Source organism: Cololabis saira, chromosome 5 (assembly GCF_033807715.1).
Source record: "Cololabis saira isolate AMF1-May2022 chromosome 5, fColSai1.1, whole genome shotgun sequence".
In the NCBI taxonomy this organism is placed as follows: domain Eukaryota; kingdom Metazoa; phylum Chordata; class Actinopteri; order Beloniformes; family Belonidae; genus Cololabis; species Cololabis saira.
In genome coordinates this window covers 12,974,182-12,987,483 of record NC_084591.1, presented here as the reverse complement: position 1 = coordinate 12,987,483, position 13,302 = coordinate 12,974,182, and the positions used below count along the sequence as shown (strand labels likewise).

General features: G+C 40.6%; 1 protein-coding gene across 1 annotated transcript in view; it reads left to right on the top strand.

Annotated features, from left to right (window-relative positions):
* The window catches only part of tspan18b (tetraspanin 18b), a 51,322-nt gene that overhangs the window by 18,590 nt on the left and 19,430 nt on the right, over window positions 1-13,302 (top strand). Inside the window, exon 2 of the mRNA XM_061720953.1 lies at window positions 11,083-11,166. Within this exon, the coding sequence (XP_061576937.1) occupies window positions 11,164-11,166 (3 nt within the window). The 5' untranslated portion in view covers window positions 11,083-11,163. The remainder of the gene's footprint in view (window positions 1-11,082; window positions 11,167-13,302) is intronic.

Below are 13,302 nucleotides of genomic sequence, written 5' to 3'. Positions count from 1 at the left end.
CTCTGCCTTTTTGGCTATTTTCACAGTTTTGAATCTTACATTGAAACCTAATTTTATGTAAGTCTGGGCTTACTTTTTTTGCCTATGTTTTTTCTGACCACACAATTGTCTGACATCCATCATGCCTTGCGGTGTAAATCTATTGACTTGTGTTTCTTCAGGGACTTAATTTTGGACCTTCTCCAAGCAGCTCGGTTTCCATCCTCTCCCCATCTTTCCTCTTGTTCCCATAAATCAATGTGATGTAATTGCATAAACTCCCTTTCCCACAGCTAAGGACTAGAGGCACAATGTTCTCAGAGAGAAAGTGTTTCATTGTGGCCACCTACCCTTAACCCCCAGGTTCCCACAATTGTGTCGTCCCTGGCTCGTGAAAATCTCACTTTGGATTTTTTTTTTTTAAATCTGCGTTTGCATCGTTTCTTTCACTGGTGATTTTTTTATGTTTTATGTATTGTTCTTCCGAGCAGCAGGGCTGTGTAAATGAACTTTCTCACAGCTGGCACGACCTGTTTAGATCCAGCTAATACGCTCAAAGCTCAGCAGATTAAATCTCATTTCTCTGAGTGCTTTTTGTGTTGATCCAAGCATGATTTCTTTTGACATCTCCTCGCTTGCAGCTCCCTCGCCGTTTTGAACTAATGTTTCTTAAAGCACTCCTGCCTTTTCACAAGATTGGATACCCTCCCTTTTCCTTTTTTTTCCCCTCCTTCACACATCAGTTTCTTGCTTCTTTCCTCTCGGGAGTCACTTGAGGAAGGATATTTCTTTAAAGGGAATCTGCCAACTTTTTGCCAGTTGTGGACTTCTGTTCCTAATATGTTGGAATGGACAGAGTTCATATTTATGTGGTTTAGATTTCTATTTTACTCAGCTTTCACCTCACGAGTGATCCTGTCTCATTCTGCACAAGTCACAACACCATAGTATTTGCTCCTCCTGCTAAAACCCATTTTTGGGCTGCCTGCCCGTCAGTACCAGCAACTTTGACCGTATTAAATTTTATATTCACTGCTTATTTCTATGATGTTGTGTCACAGCTTGTGACTTGCTGCTTTTGTGCCACAGCTCCTGCATACCAGCTGGCACAGATGGTGGATTCTGAGTGATTTTGAGTCCTTTAGTATGTGTGCAGCTTTATGAGGAGGTCCCAGTGAGGAGTCTGCAGTGAGGAAATGATCCAGATGCGATGCTTGTGGCTCTGGTGGCCCTGTGGGACACCCACCCTGCTGCTCCTGTGCAGCTCCCTGCAAATCCTCAAAGACAGAGACCTCAGTGCAGAGAAATGTTCCAATCAGCTATTAACATACTCATGCTTCATGCAGCCTACTTAGTTGAGGGATGTTTTTTTTTTTCTTATAGTGAAACTTTGATTTAACCATTTCAGTGGAACAGAATTATTACTTAGCTTAAAAGTATTCACATTCATTACTCAGGTAGAAGTATAGATACTAGAGTTTAAAAATACTCCTGTAGAAGTTGAAGTATCAACTCAAGTTTTTTACTCAAGTAAAAGTATAAAAGTACTGGTTTCAAAACTACTTAAAGTATAAAAGTAAAAGTAATGTAAGGGGGGAAAAAGCCATTAAGGACAAAAGCCATTGAAATGAATGCATCTTAGTATAATGCAAATATATTAAAGAAGCATATATGTGTACTATTGAGCATTAACATGTGTTTCAGAGAGCAGAAGATATGATGACTAGTTGCCTATAAGTATTGTAATGGTGCAAAAAGTCAAACTTCAGAGGCATGTTATCATTTATCCTAACCTTTATTGGAATGTACATCCAAGTTTAGTTGCAGGAATCTGAGGGAACGGATGTAAGAACAAAACTGGACAAGAACATCTGAAACAACCACAACCAAATTCACTCTATCCGGATGGAGCAATTTAACTGCATAGTTTTTTTTTTAAAAGGCCGAAATAAAATAGAGTAACAAGGCTGTTTTTAAAATGTAAGGAGTAAAATGTACAGAGAATTGCGTGAAAATGTAAGGAGTAAAAGTAAAAAGTCGTCTGAAAAATAATGACTCCAGTGAAGTATAGATAACCAAAATTTCTACTTAAGTAAGGTAACAAAGTATTTGTACTTCCTTACTTGACACCTCTGTAAATCCCATTATATTTTCCTCAGTTTGTTGTCATGTTGTCACTTGCAGATATGGCCTTAATTGCAGATGAACATCTCTGATAGTTTTGCCAGTTCAGACTACACAAGTTGGTGTCTTGTAATCGCGATCCTCGATGTCATTCTGGTGTTCACACTACATGACAGATATGGCTGAGTCACACACTACAAAATCTGACAGTAATTTGGCCACCCAACTGGTCTCTAAACGATCTTTTGGCAACAAAAAACACATGAGAAATGAGCTGTAACCACACACACAAAACAGGATGCAACTGGAGATGTTTATTTTGAATTGGGCCGAGGGAGAAATGAGCACTATAAGCTGTTTGTGAGATGATTTGCTCAGAACACAAACGAAAAAGAAAACAAAGAGTTTGGGTAAAGACTTGGATTAGTACACCTGTTTGAAAAAAGGTTTGGAGTGACATCTCATTTGTTTCGTGGTGATGTGATGTCAGCCCATGTCTCTCTCCCCATCGAGTGCAAACAGGCAACTGCCGACCGCTCACCAAGTCTGACCAGTTGGCAGGCTCACCGACTGGAAAATCTGGATGAAAATGTTGTAGCGCAAACGTGTCTTCAGGAGAAATGGGAGTTAATGAGGCTTGGCTGTTTCTACAACTGAAACCAACACATACCTACCAGCATCTGGGAAGATAATTACTCAAACTATTGTGTTTTGGTCACAGATGGGCGGTTTGAAGAACTTTGGAGAACTGTGATTGTGATCTTGCAAATCTCGCAATCCAGCTTCCTCATTAGGCGAATGCTTTATGCTTCTGTGAAATGTGTTTCCACCCGTAAACACTGTGAAATTTATAAGATGTAGAAATAGAATTTAGACATTTTCGAAAAAAAAAAAAAAAGCTTTTAAAGTTGCAACCAGCTGGATGACCCAAACCCAACCTTGTGTGTTGTTTGAAACATTACATTTCTGAACCAGGCAGCAGGGTTTTAACTCCGAAGTGATGCTGGTCAGAGCTCCGTCTTTATTTAACAGCCATGTTGGAGGTTTTATTGTGGGCCATGGTGGAAAAGATACTCTGTTGTAGGAGGGTCGAATCGTTACTCAAACTACTAAGCCTGGGTTAAAAACTGCCCAATGCAGCATTAAACCCTGTAAGTGTCAAGGTTTGACATTCCCCCCCAGCTTTCAGTTTCTGTTTTGCCCCGCCTGTGTCCCATCTGCCCTGATTGTGTCTGCACCTGTGTCTCGTCATGTCTCGTTATCCCCTGTGTATATCTGGTCTTGTCATTCCCTTGTTCCCTGTCGGACCGTACTGTTTGTTCCCCATGTTTCCTGCCACGGTTTTCCTCCAAGTTTTGATCCCTGTTTCTTTGGGTTTGTCTTGATCCTGCTCTGCAGCGCTTTAGTTTGTTTTTTTTGTTAATAAATCCTATTTTTGCCGACTCCTGCCTCCCGCGTCCTGCTCTCTTGCGTTTGGGTCCACACCTTACCCCAAGACGTGACAGTAAGGATAGTGAATGAGGGTATAACTCAACAGCAGGCCTCATAGTAATGTTGGGTTTTTTTTAAAGATTTTTTGGCACTAGTGGTCTTTATTCAAAGTAGGCAGGAAGTGGGTCAACAGGCTTGGATTGAACCTGCACCTGGCCTATGCAAATGGTGCCCATTCAACCTGCTGAGCTATCAGGGGCCATAGTGATGTTTAACAGCTAAATTAAGAGCATTTCCCCACACACAATGTGAAGAGTTGAGTGAACTTAGCCTAAAACTGATTTGTGAACTTAAAGGCGCTGTATGTAAGAGCAATAATAAAACGAATCATAAAATGACCCCGATATGTCAACAGACATTTAAAAATCATGTTCATTTCAAATACTTATGTCACTGACAACAGCACTCAAGCCAGGATATTCCAGTTTAAAAAGAGGAGTTGCAGCCCTCAACTGATGTTTATGTTGTCATTTTTTGTTTTGGCCTGAAGCTCCACCCTCCACCTATCTCCCAATCACCAAGTCAGTATTGTTTCGGCATCCGGGTTGCCAGCTCGGCTCTAATTATCGCAGCCATGGCAGCCTACGTTCCTGCTGCATTCTGCAGCCTACCTGGCAACCTCTGGTCGGGGGGAGGAGGGGGAGGGTACACGCCGCTCAACAATATTTTGAAAGTGACTGCAGTACCAGTTTTGGACATTTCTTACAGACGGCTCCTTTAAGAAAACAGCTAATCAATAAGACTAATCCGAAAAACAAAAAAGATTTTAAGCAAAGAAAAAGGTCACGTTATCTGAAAAGTCCAGATTTAACCTGATCCAGAATGATAAGAGCATCTGGTGAAAAGCGTAGTTGATGCGATGATGCCTCGTCGATCAGGTCAAGGTTTAGCAACGTATATGACCAGAAAATCAGATCAGATGGCTTCTTCACAGTGTCAGGATTCATCATCAGTATGGACATTAATACTTCAGTATTACTGAAATAAGACAGTACTCTGAAAAAGAGACTACCGTGTAAAGAGCAACCTTAACCAGATTAAGACACTGCTAAAGTAAATTCAGTAAATTCCTTTATTTATATAATGTCCCGTTGGAGTTCTTGGCATGATATAGTTTACATATAGGGCAGTTGGAAATGTGCAAGATTGACAAGTGATTCAAAAAACAAAACAAAAACAAGAAAAAAATAGTTTTATTTTACGCTTTTTCAAAATCCTGAAGAAAACTGACAGCAGTTTTTATGATGCCAATAAACTCATGTTTGGTTTTGTTGGATCGCATTCTGGAGAGACATTGGATGTAAGACATACCTTCATAAGAGATGCCCGACTAATCAAATTATGCCCTTTGGTATATCAAATCTTAATGGGAAATTAATATTTTAAAAGCAACTCGTGGAAATACCTTAATCAAACTTTCATCTTCTTTGAAAAAAAGGACAAAAAAATGGATCATTGCTGTGTGTTGGAGAAGTCCAAGTCTCCCATATTAATGCTTTCTCAATGTTAACTTCAGTACTGCACTGTAACCCCAGCTTATGTCTGACTTTTCTTTATGCCACTGCACTGAAACTCAATCTTTTTTTGTTTTCCTTTCCTTTTCATGTTTTCATTATCTAAACCACCTTGAAGTGCTTTGTTGTTGAAATGTGCTCTACAAATAAACTTGCCTTGCCGTCGATGGATGGAAATTGGTCTGCATAAATCGTATCATCTTTTAATACTCTGTTGTTACAAAAAACGATGTGTTCTCTTTTACCTTGTGTTTACTGGGGAACAAGGAAATAAATAAGTTTATGTAATATATGTTTTATATGAGATGGATATCTTATGTTTTTGTTAAATTTTGGGGACGATACTATAGTTAAACATTTTGGGAGATTTTGGGAGATTTTTTAATTTTGTCCAAATGAATCAGCAGGTTGTTTTCGGGTTCTGTTGAATTATTACTTTTTCACCCGGCATTACCATGGTGTGATCGCCAATTCCACCAGTCCTTACATATAAACTCGTTTCATATTGTGCTGTCTGTCTCCATGTTATTATTTTTTTTCCATTTTAGTAATAATGCACACACATTCCAGTGTTAACAAGCACAAACGTGCCCTGGCGCAGCATTTATGATGCTGTTTTATCTTGTTTAGGCACAGCTGAAAACAATTCTGGCCTTCAGATCTGCCACCTAAATGCATCAGCCAGTCGTGGAAACTCACTACCATCATCTAATTTCAGAATTAGCTTTAAACGTAGGAGCAGTCGTTACTCGGTGAGCTCAGCAAGCGATGAGAGCAAGAGAAAATTAGCAATTGGAGCAATTCCTCAGGTTTTGGCTGGACTGCTGCTGAAACCACGAGGCAGTGATCCAATTGTCGTCCAGCTCCTTTTGTACAATTCTTTGTGTCAGGACTTATATTTTATAGAAATTATGTCATGCCAAAGTTTTTGTTTTCATCTGCAGTGCTATGTGATATGCAATCACAAAGGGCCAGAGGAGCATTTACAGATTAACAGAAGTAAAAGCTTTCTGCTTTGGCACAGCTTGTTGAACACAGGAGTGTTTCAGACGAGGAATGTGGCTTGTGGAGTACAAACCTGAGGCCTTTCACTTGTTTTAATTACAAAAATAAGCTGCATCTGGTTGCATTGCTCATATTATCTGTTTCCACTTCTGCTGTGTTCTGCATTGTGATCATGACTGCACTGTTTGTCAGCACACTGAACAGCTTCTTGATTTCTATGCTCCAGGGAAGGGTTTTAAAAAGGGGGTGAGTTAAGGACGTGCCCCAATTACAACTAACGTTACAGGTAAAAGGACTTTTTTTCTGCTTAGCACTTCGTAGTAATAGCCGTTGCTACAGTGCATACAGGAAAACCTACCACTCTTTGGTATTTAAGCAAACTTTAAGTGAGGTCTAGAAATGGTTACCAGATGTGTTCTTAACAGATTTTGAAATGGCTGGTTTGACTTGGAGGATAGCAGGGCCCCATATCTCCGCAGCTGATGGTGTGTTGACAATGTCCCACATTTTCACGTTTTTTTGAGTCACAAGACTTTTCACTTTTTCATTTATAGCATTGCACAAAAATATGTTTTGCAGTCATCATTTGTGTAACCACAAGGATACTTAGACTCTCAACACAAGTAGAAGTTCTACATGTAGTGGACAATGTAACTGACATTAATTTTGCCATTCCTGGAGCTGTATTCGACCAAAATAAACTGGAGAGACTGGAAAACTAATATTTTGATAAATATTCATTAAAGCATTCATGCATAAATTGAAAAAAAACAAAACTTTTTTATAAGCAGTCTTTATGTAAACATTGCAAAACTTGAAAGTTTGAATTCAATCAGTGACATAATTATTGCGTGTTTGTTACAGCTCAAGAACATTTTTCATATTATTTCACTCTCCCGGGAAGCGGCTAGTTTTAAGTGATCTCATATCTGCTGTGTTGTTTTCTGTGCACCCTATGTTTGGCTGAGTAAAACATCCTTAGGGGAGGACTTTGCAAACTTCCTCCTTGTGTAGACATGCTGGATCCTCATCCCAGTCCCACTCCCACTCCAGACTGAGGCCCCCTGAGCTCTAGGCTGTACAGCTCTCAAGCTTCACTGGCTTCAGGATTTAACTCGGATGGAAATGGTTATCGTGTGGCTGTTTGACAGCTTGCAGGCCCTGTGGGTGGAGGAGCAAGTGAACAAAGTGGATTTACCCCCACCACTCCTCTGTGTGTGTAGTAATGAACCCTTACCTTGGCTTGGAAGGTTGCGTCTCTGATATCCTTGCTGTGTTTTTGTAACCCTCACTAAAGAAGCCTTCCTCTTAATTGTGTCTCATGGGTCCAGAGTGCTCAGCATTCACAGCCTTCCCTGTCCCTTTGCGCCGAACCGCCTCCTCTCCCAACCTTATCCCCATCATCCCAATTCGACAAGAGTTCCCTCTTTAATCGCTTGACTTCAAAGGAGCGTTGCGATGCCCCCTAGGCTCCTCGCTCTTCAGAGACACAGGGCGAGCCTCGCAGGCCTAAAAGGAAAGGTGAAAGTGTGGTGGTGCATGAAGCAATTGGTTCAGTTAGGCAGACTTGTTAAAGAAAACAACAACAAGTAGCTGTTCTTCATCATGGTTTCGCAACAGAGAAGTTGATGTTATGCAATTATAGCAGCAGGTGGCACGTGCTCGAAAGGCCGCGAGTAAGACTTTTCTGCTTTGATGTGGGTGTGTTTGCAGAGGGCAGAGATACAAGCTGCACCGTATAGAGGCCTGACTAATGTCTACCACAAAGATGTCAAAGCAGTCATTTTTCATTGCCATCACAATGGCACCATCAGAACCAGAGGTTCATAGGTTTCATGCCCCACTGTTTCCATTTAACCCAACGTGATTAAGACTTAGAAAATAAGTAACTACTTAATGAGTTGATCTTGCATCTTATAAATGGAAATAATGCTAAACACACTTTTCCTGTTGTTGACTGAAAAGCTTTGTGTTGCCCTCTGATCAGATGCTTTTTCATTGTGGTGATTTACTTTCATCTCTTATAGTTGACTCACCGTTACATCAATAAATAAAGGTGTAGTAAAGAAATCATTTTGAATTGCCCTCATTAAAGTGGTCGTTCAGGGAATATATAGCTGCTGGCATCTGTATTCTTCGTCATTTCTCCCATGATGTAAATGGAGATGAAGGTTTGAGATCACCGGAAAGATTTGGCACTTAAAAGTCCAGATTGTTTCCTTTGATTAGATGTAGTTACAATGCTTGATATCCAATTAACTAAAACTATTTTAAGGTTTCACTAGTGAGTAGCTGGATATGCAGGCCTTGCTGTGACGTGTGGATGGAAGATCTGTCACTTCCTGCTTTGTTTCCTCTGCAATTCCTGTCCACAGAGGAAGTGTTGACCAGACTACCTCCTGCTCTCTGACCTATGACCTTTCAGTCAATGTCTTCCATCTCATCAGCAGGATGAGGGGAATTGTTAAGGGAAAACGCAAACAACCGCTGTCAATAGCGCACATAGACTTGGTTATGCTCCAAAAAACCTTGTTCATAAAGAAAGAGATGAGCTGTACTGTTGTCTAAATAGGTTGTGTCTTGGTAGGTGGTCCATTGTTAACTTCGTGCGCCAGATGGCTCATTACATAGACCCATCTCAGAATGGCAGGCACTTTGAAAAATCTTGGAAGATAATTGAGTAAACCATCTGTCAGTCAATAGCAAACTATCTGATCCCATAAGCATCTACGCTAACCTATTTTATAGATGTAGTTGCTGATGGTCATGATGTCTAAAACTTGAAACTGCCATTATAAAATGCTGATGGGTCAGAAACAATATGAATTTGCCCCAAAGCAAAACTTTGAAACTATTGAAACTATTAACTCTCAATTTTCCAGTCGGTGGTCAAAGGTAATTTTCATTATTGGAGTTGCAGAAAAACCACATTGGACGGGTGAATTTGGTTTGTAGCAAGCATTTCTAGTGGAGTGTCCTCTTATTGCGTTAACACCGTTTCCTGTGCCATCTCTGCTGTTAATTGAATAGTAGGGAATAACCGTAGTAGAAATCGCATTTATAACATGCTGCTGTCTAAAGATACGATAGATGCTGATGATGTAATAATGCTGTCAGGGCCTGAAATATCAGCAGTGGATAATCAATTAGCAGCCACCTTGATGTTTAAATTGCATACAGTATGCATGAGCCTAAATGCCAGTGCCAAATTTGTGACAGACATTGCTTTAGAAGGAAATCCATTGAGCAGATGTAGATGAAACCTTTTTTCTTTCCTCTTGAGTCGTCCCCGCTTTGCTGAACCCTCAGTGGCCTGGCCTTTCTCGTCCTCCTTTGAGGGTTCATCCCATTGTTGTGCTTTTCTCAGCCGTCTGCGCTGATCTCTATTTGCACCCCCATAACCGATTCAGTGAGGCTCCCGCATCCCATTGGTGCTCCACTTTCCTATGAAAAAGGTTTCCATGGAAACCAGAAAATAATGCAGACCCTCAACACTGTTGCTCTCCACCAGCTAATAGCTCTCTAAACAGAGTCTACCTCTGCAACAGGCTTCAGGGTAAAATCTGACCACTCAGTTGCTCAGTCCAACCTTGCAAATGATAATGACTGCTGGATGCTCATTTGCTGCTGCTGTTGTAACATCCTGAAACAAAATGGAAAGAGATTACTGTGTTGCATTGCCTGGGGATATGTTAGCAAGGCCATATGGTGAATATTTTGTAAAGTGACTCTTTCAACAAGCAGCCATTCTTTGGTTTCCCGGGCATGTATAGTTACTGTTGTTGGTGCTAGGAACGTGCGGTTTACTATGTCTGACTTCAGTCCTGCATGATGAGGGAATGTGTCATTCCAGTGCATCTCCCCATTTCTCAAGATTTGTCCCTTTTTTCCTCATTCGAGCTTTGATTGCCTTTTCCAGATGCAATCGCAGTCCCATATTGTGTATGGGGGAGGATGTGCTGATGCCACTGATGTCACTTTGGTTTTGTGTCCCGGTGAATGTGATGTCTGCTGGCAATATGGTGTGCCGACAGGATTATGTAGCTGGCTCCATCAACCGGAATACTCCAGGGATATTCTCCATCCTTGGTCCTAGTCGAAGTGAGAATACAGCGATATATAATGTGGCAAAAGCTGCTCATGTCTCCATCTGCAGATCTCTCCATTTTTTTTGGTACTAACTGTCACCGTTTTAAAACTGGCTTCAATTTGTTGTCAGTCAAAATCCTGCTCCTGACTATTTTTGCAGATATAGTCCGAAGTATCTGCAGTTTAATTGGCGCTCAATGCTATATCGTTATTTTCAGCTTGGAGACAGTTGTGCCCAGGCAATTTAGAGAGAGGAAAAAGTTTAAAAACGTTTATGCTCATTAGGCACACTTGGTTGGAGATGTATCTTACATTGACAGTTAAAGCTAGCTATGTGTGGAAAGAAAGCAAGGTGTTCTACTTTCAGTGAATAATGCATGAGTTCAGATGCTCTTCAAGGTCAAGTCAGAAGCTGGATGAGGAGTGTGTGGTATGTTGGGTATTTTAATAACAGGCAATTAACCGATGAGAAGGTACACAGATTTGAATACCTCGAAGCAGACATTAAAATTTCAGCCCACTCGCTACACTGGTCTGTTGCTATTAAAGACGGGGCATTTTTTTGTTCTGTCCTTGTTCATTTTGCCCTTATAGTTGAGAAGTGAACTATTCACACAGATAAAAGACTTTTGCAGTCTTAGATTAGCGCACTGCTGGGAGCCAGGGCTTCATACATAATGAATGCAAACTGTCATTTTAAGTGTCCTAGAATTTCATTTACAGTGTTTTTCCAGCTCCCAGTCTTATTCTGCTCAAATGAATTGCACATACTAAGACAAATGTGCCACTTTTCTTTCTCCTTGGCTGTGCTCCTCTGTTTATTCATCTCATTAGCTCTGACTTGAACTGAGTTTTCTTCTCCTGTGCTTCTGTCCAACAGCCCATGAAAACAGGAGAGGAGAGACAGGCGAGAGGAGTCATCAGCTTCACCTGAACAAAGACGAGCACCAAGCAGACACCCATGGTATGGCACTGTTTCAGTCTCAAATGTAGCACGTATGTATGAGCAAGTGAAAAAACAAAACAACTTTTAACTTATATGAATCATATTTCTGTCTTATGAATTTCTGCTTCACCTGTAATTTCCATCTAAGCTCATGCAGTGTAAATCAGTGATAAGTCACAGCAGAAAGTGTTTGTTGACACACTCTTTTCAGCGAGTTGCTGACAGCATGGACACAGAGCCATTGTTGCCGTCTATTGGAGGCAGGGTGCCGGAGAGAGAAAAGATGCGTCGAGCTGGTCCTGCAAAACGCCAGACGGCCTTTTGTCCTTAACCATCAAACCAGGCGTGCACGGGGCTTTGTTAGGCTCTGATTTGCAGTTCACAACATTAGTATTCTAGGCATCGCTGTGCAGTAGACATGTATAGATTGAGAGGTTAAATAGAAGCCAGATCAGTTCTAATCAGTCATAACACAGAACCATAAATTAGCCAACCAAAAAAAGACTAAAATATGTCACATGTGCAAATGACATGAAAGATTGTGGTCACTTTTAGTTACTTTTAAAGCAGAAGTGCTGAGATTAAGCATAATCTTGTTTTTAAATACCATTATACACATAAAAAGTACTTGCATGAATTCATTTAAAGAATAGTCTCATGACAGTTGGTCCGTTATCTCTGGATTTGACTCTGATTTTAAGGGTTCGGTACCAACGGATGCAAATTGTACTGCGTGTGAATACCACTGGATAGACCAATTAGAGAAACAAAATGTCACGGTGCGGTTGAGTAGGACCCAGATGCAGGAGAGCGAGGAGGCAGGAGTTTCAAAAAATGTGATTTATCTTCTCCAAAAACCAAAAGCGCTGCTGAGCAGGAATTAAAAAAGAAAACCGTGAGAGCTTAAACACGAAAAAAACAAAACAAAAGCATGACATATGACACATGGCAGAAGAAACAGTACAGACCAGCTGGGAGCAAGGGAAAGACAAGACAAGATATACACAGAAGGCTTGATGAGACACAGGTTCAAACGTTCAGGGCAGATGGGAACAAGGGAAGTAATCTTAACTTAAACACAAGGACACAGGATTTCAAAATAAAACAGAAACTAAATACCAAAACTGTGACACAAAACATGTGATAAAGGCAGAGCAACAGCCAGTCTGCTCTAAACAAGACATCCAAACTGGCGTGCAGTGGAGTAGAAAAACCAGTGAATGGCGGCTTTCCAGTAAAAACGTGTTAATCCAAGGTGTAATTAACAAATCTGCAGCTATCTAGGCTGTTTTGCATAGCGGTACGTGGGCGCTGCTGTATGAGTAAATCTTGCTCCCACCCTGTTGCGATTGGTGTGGTACTTTTTTTCATCAGTGTAAATGGTTGTGAATGGGAAGAGGGACCAGAATTTCCATAAAGTTAATGAGTGCTGCTGGAGTTTTTCATCATTCAGTCATTTTCAACGGATCAAATGGATTAATTTCTTTCCCATTTTAGCCTCGACATATATGGACTGACCAATATGAATTTTTCAGGACCTATGCAATACTGATAATGCGTAATGAGTGAGATTGATAATCAATATTTGAAAGTTTTGATGTCAAAAAGTAGAGGAACACAAACTTCTGTGCGAGTACTATTTGTGCATTTTTCAATTGAAAAAGGAGCATGGATGCCATCAGAGAAAAAAATTAGAGGCTGATGTTTTGCAACATTGGAGGAGACGTTAGAGTTTTGTATTAATGATTCTTCTATAGCCGCTGTAGGAGCAGTTCTGCCTTCCTCTCTTTCTAAAATATCAGCCCTGACAATCAGCATTGCCAATGATCAGTAAAGTCCTACTTTAAAGTGAAAGTTAATTTCATTCTCTACGAGAGAACCTCAGATCCAGCCTTCTACGAGGACGTTCCCATTTGCCTCCTTTCAACCTGAATGTTTCCATCAAAGCTTGGATCTAATATAAAGCAATGGAAACGATGTGGGCCTTTATCTGCTTGTCCATCACAGTGTAACGCTGCTCTAATGAACCTAAATCCACAGAAATCAATATCAGACTGTAGCTATAAGATAAGTTTGAGAAACTTTACAAAATAAGAATATGAAACTTCTGAGCACTTTGTTCACAAATCAAAGAAAAAATAAGTAATTTTCCCA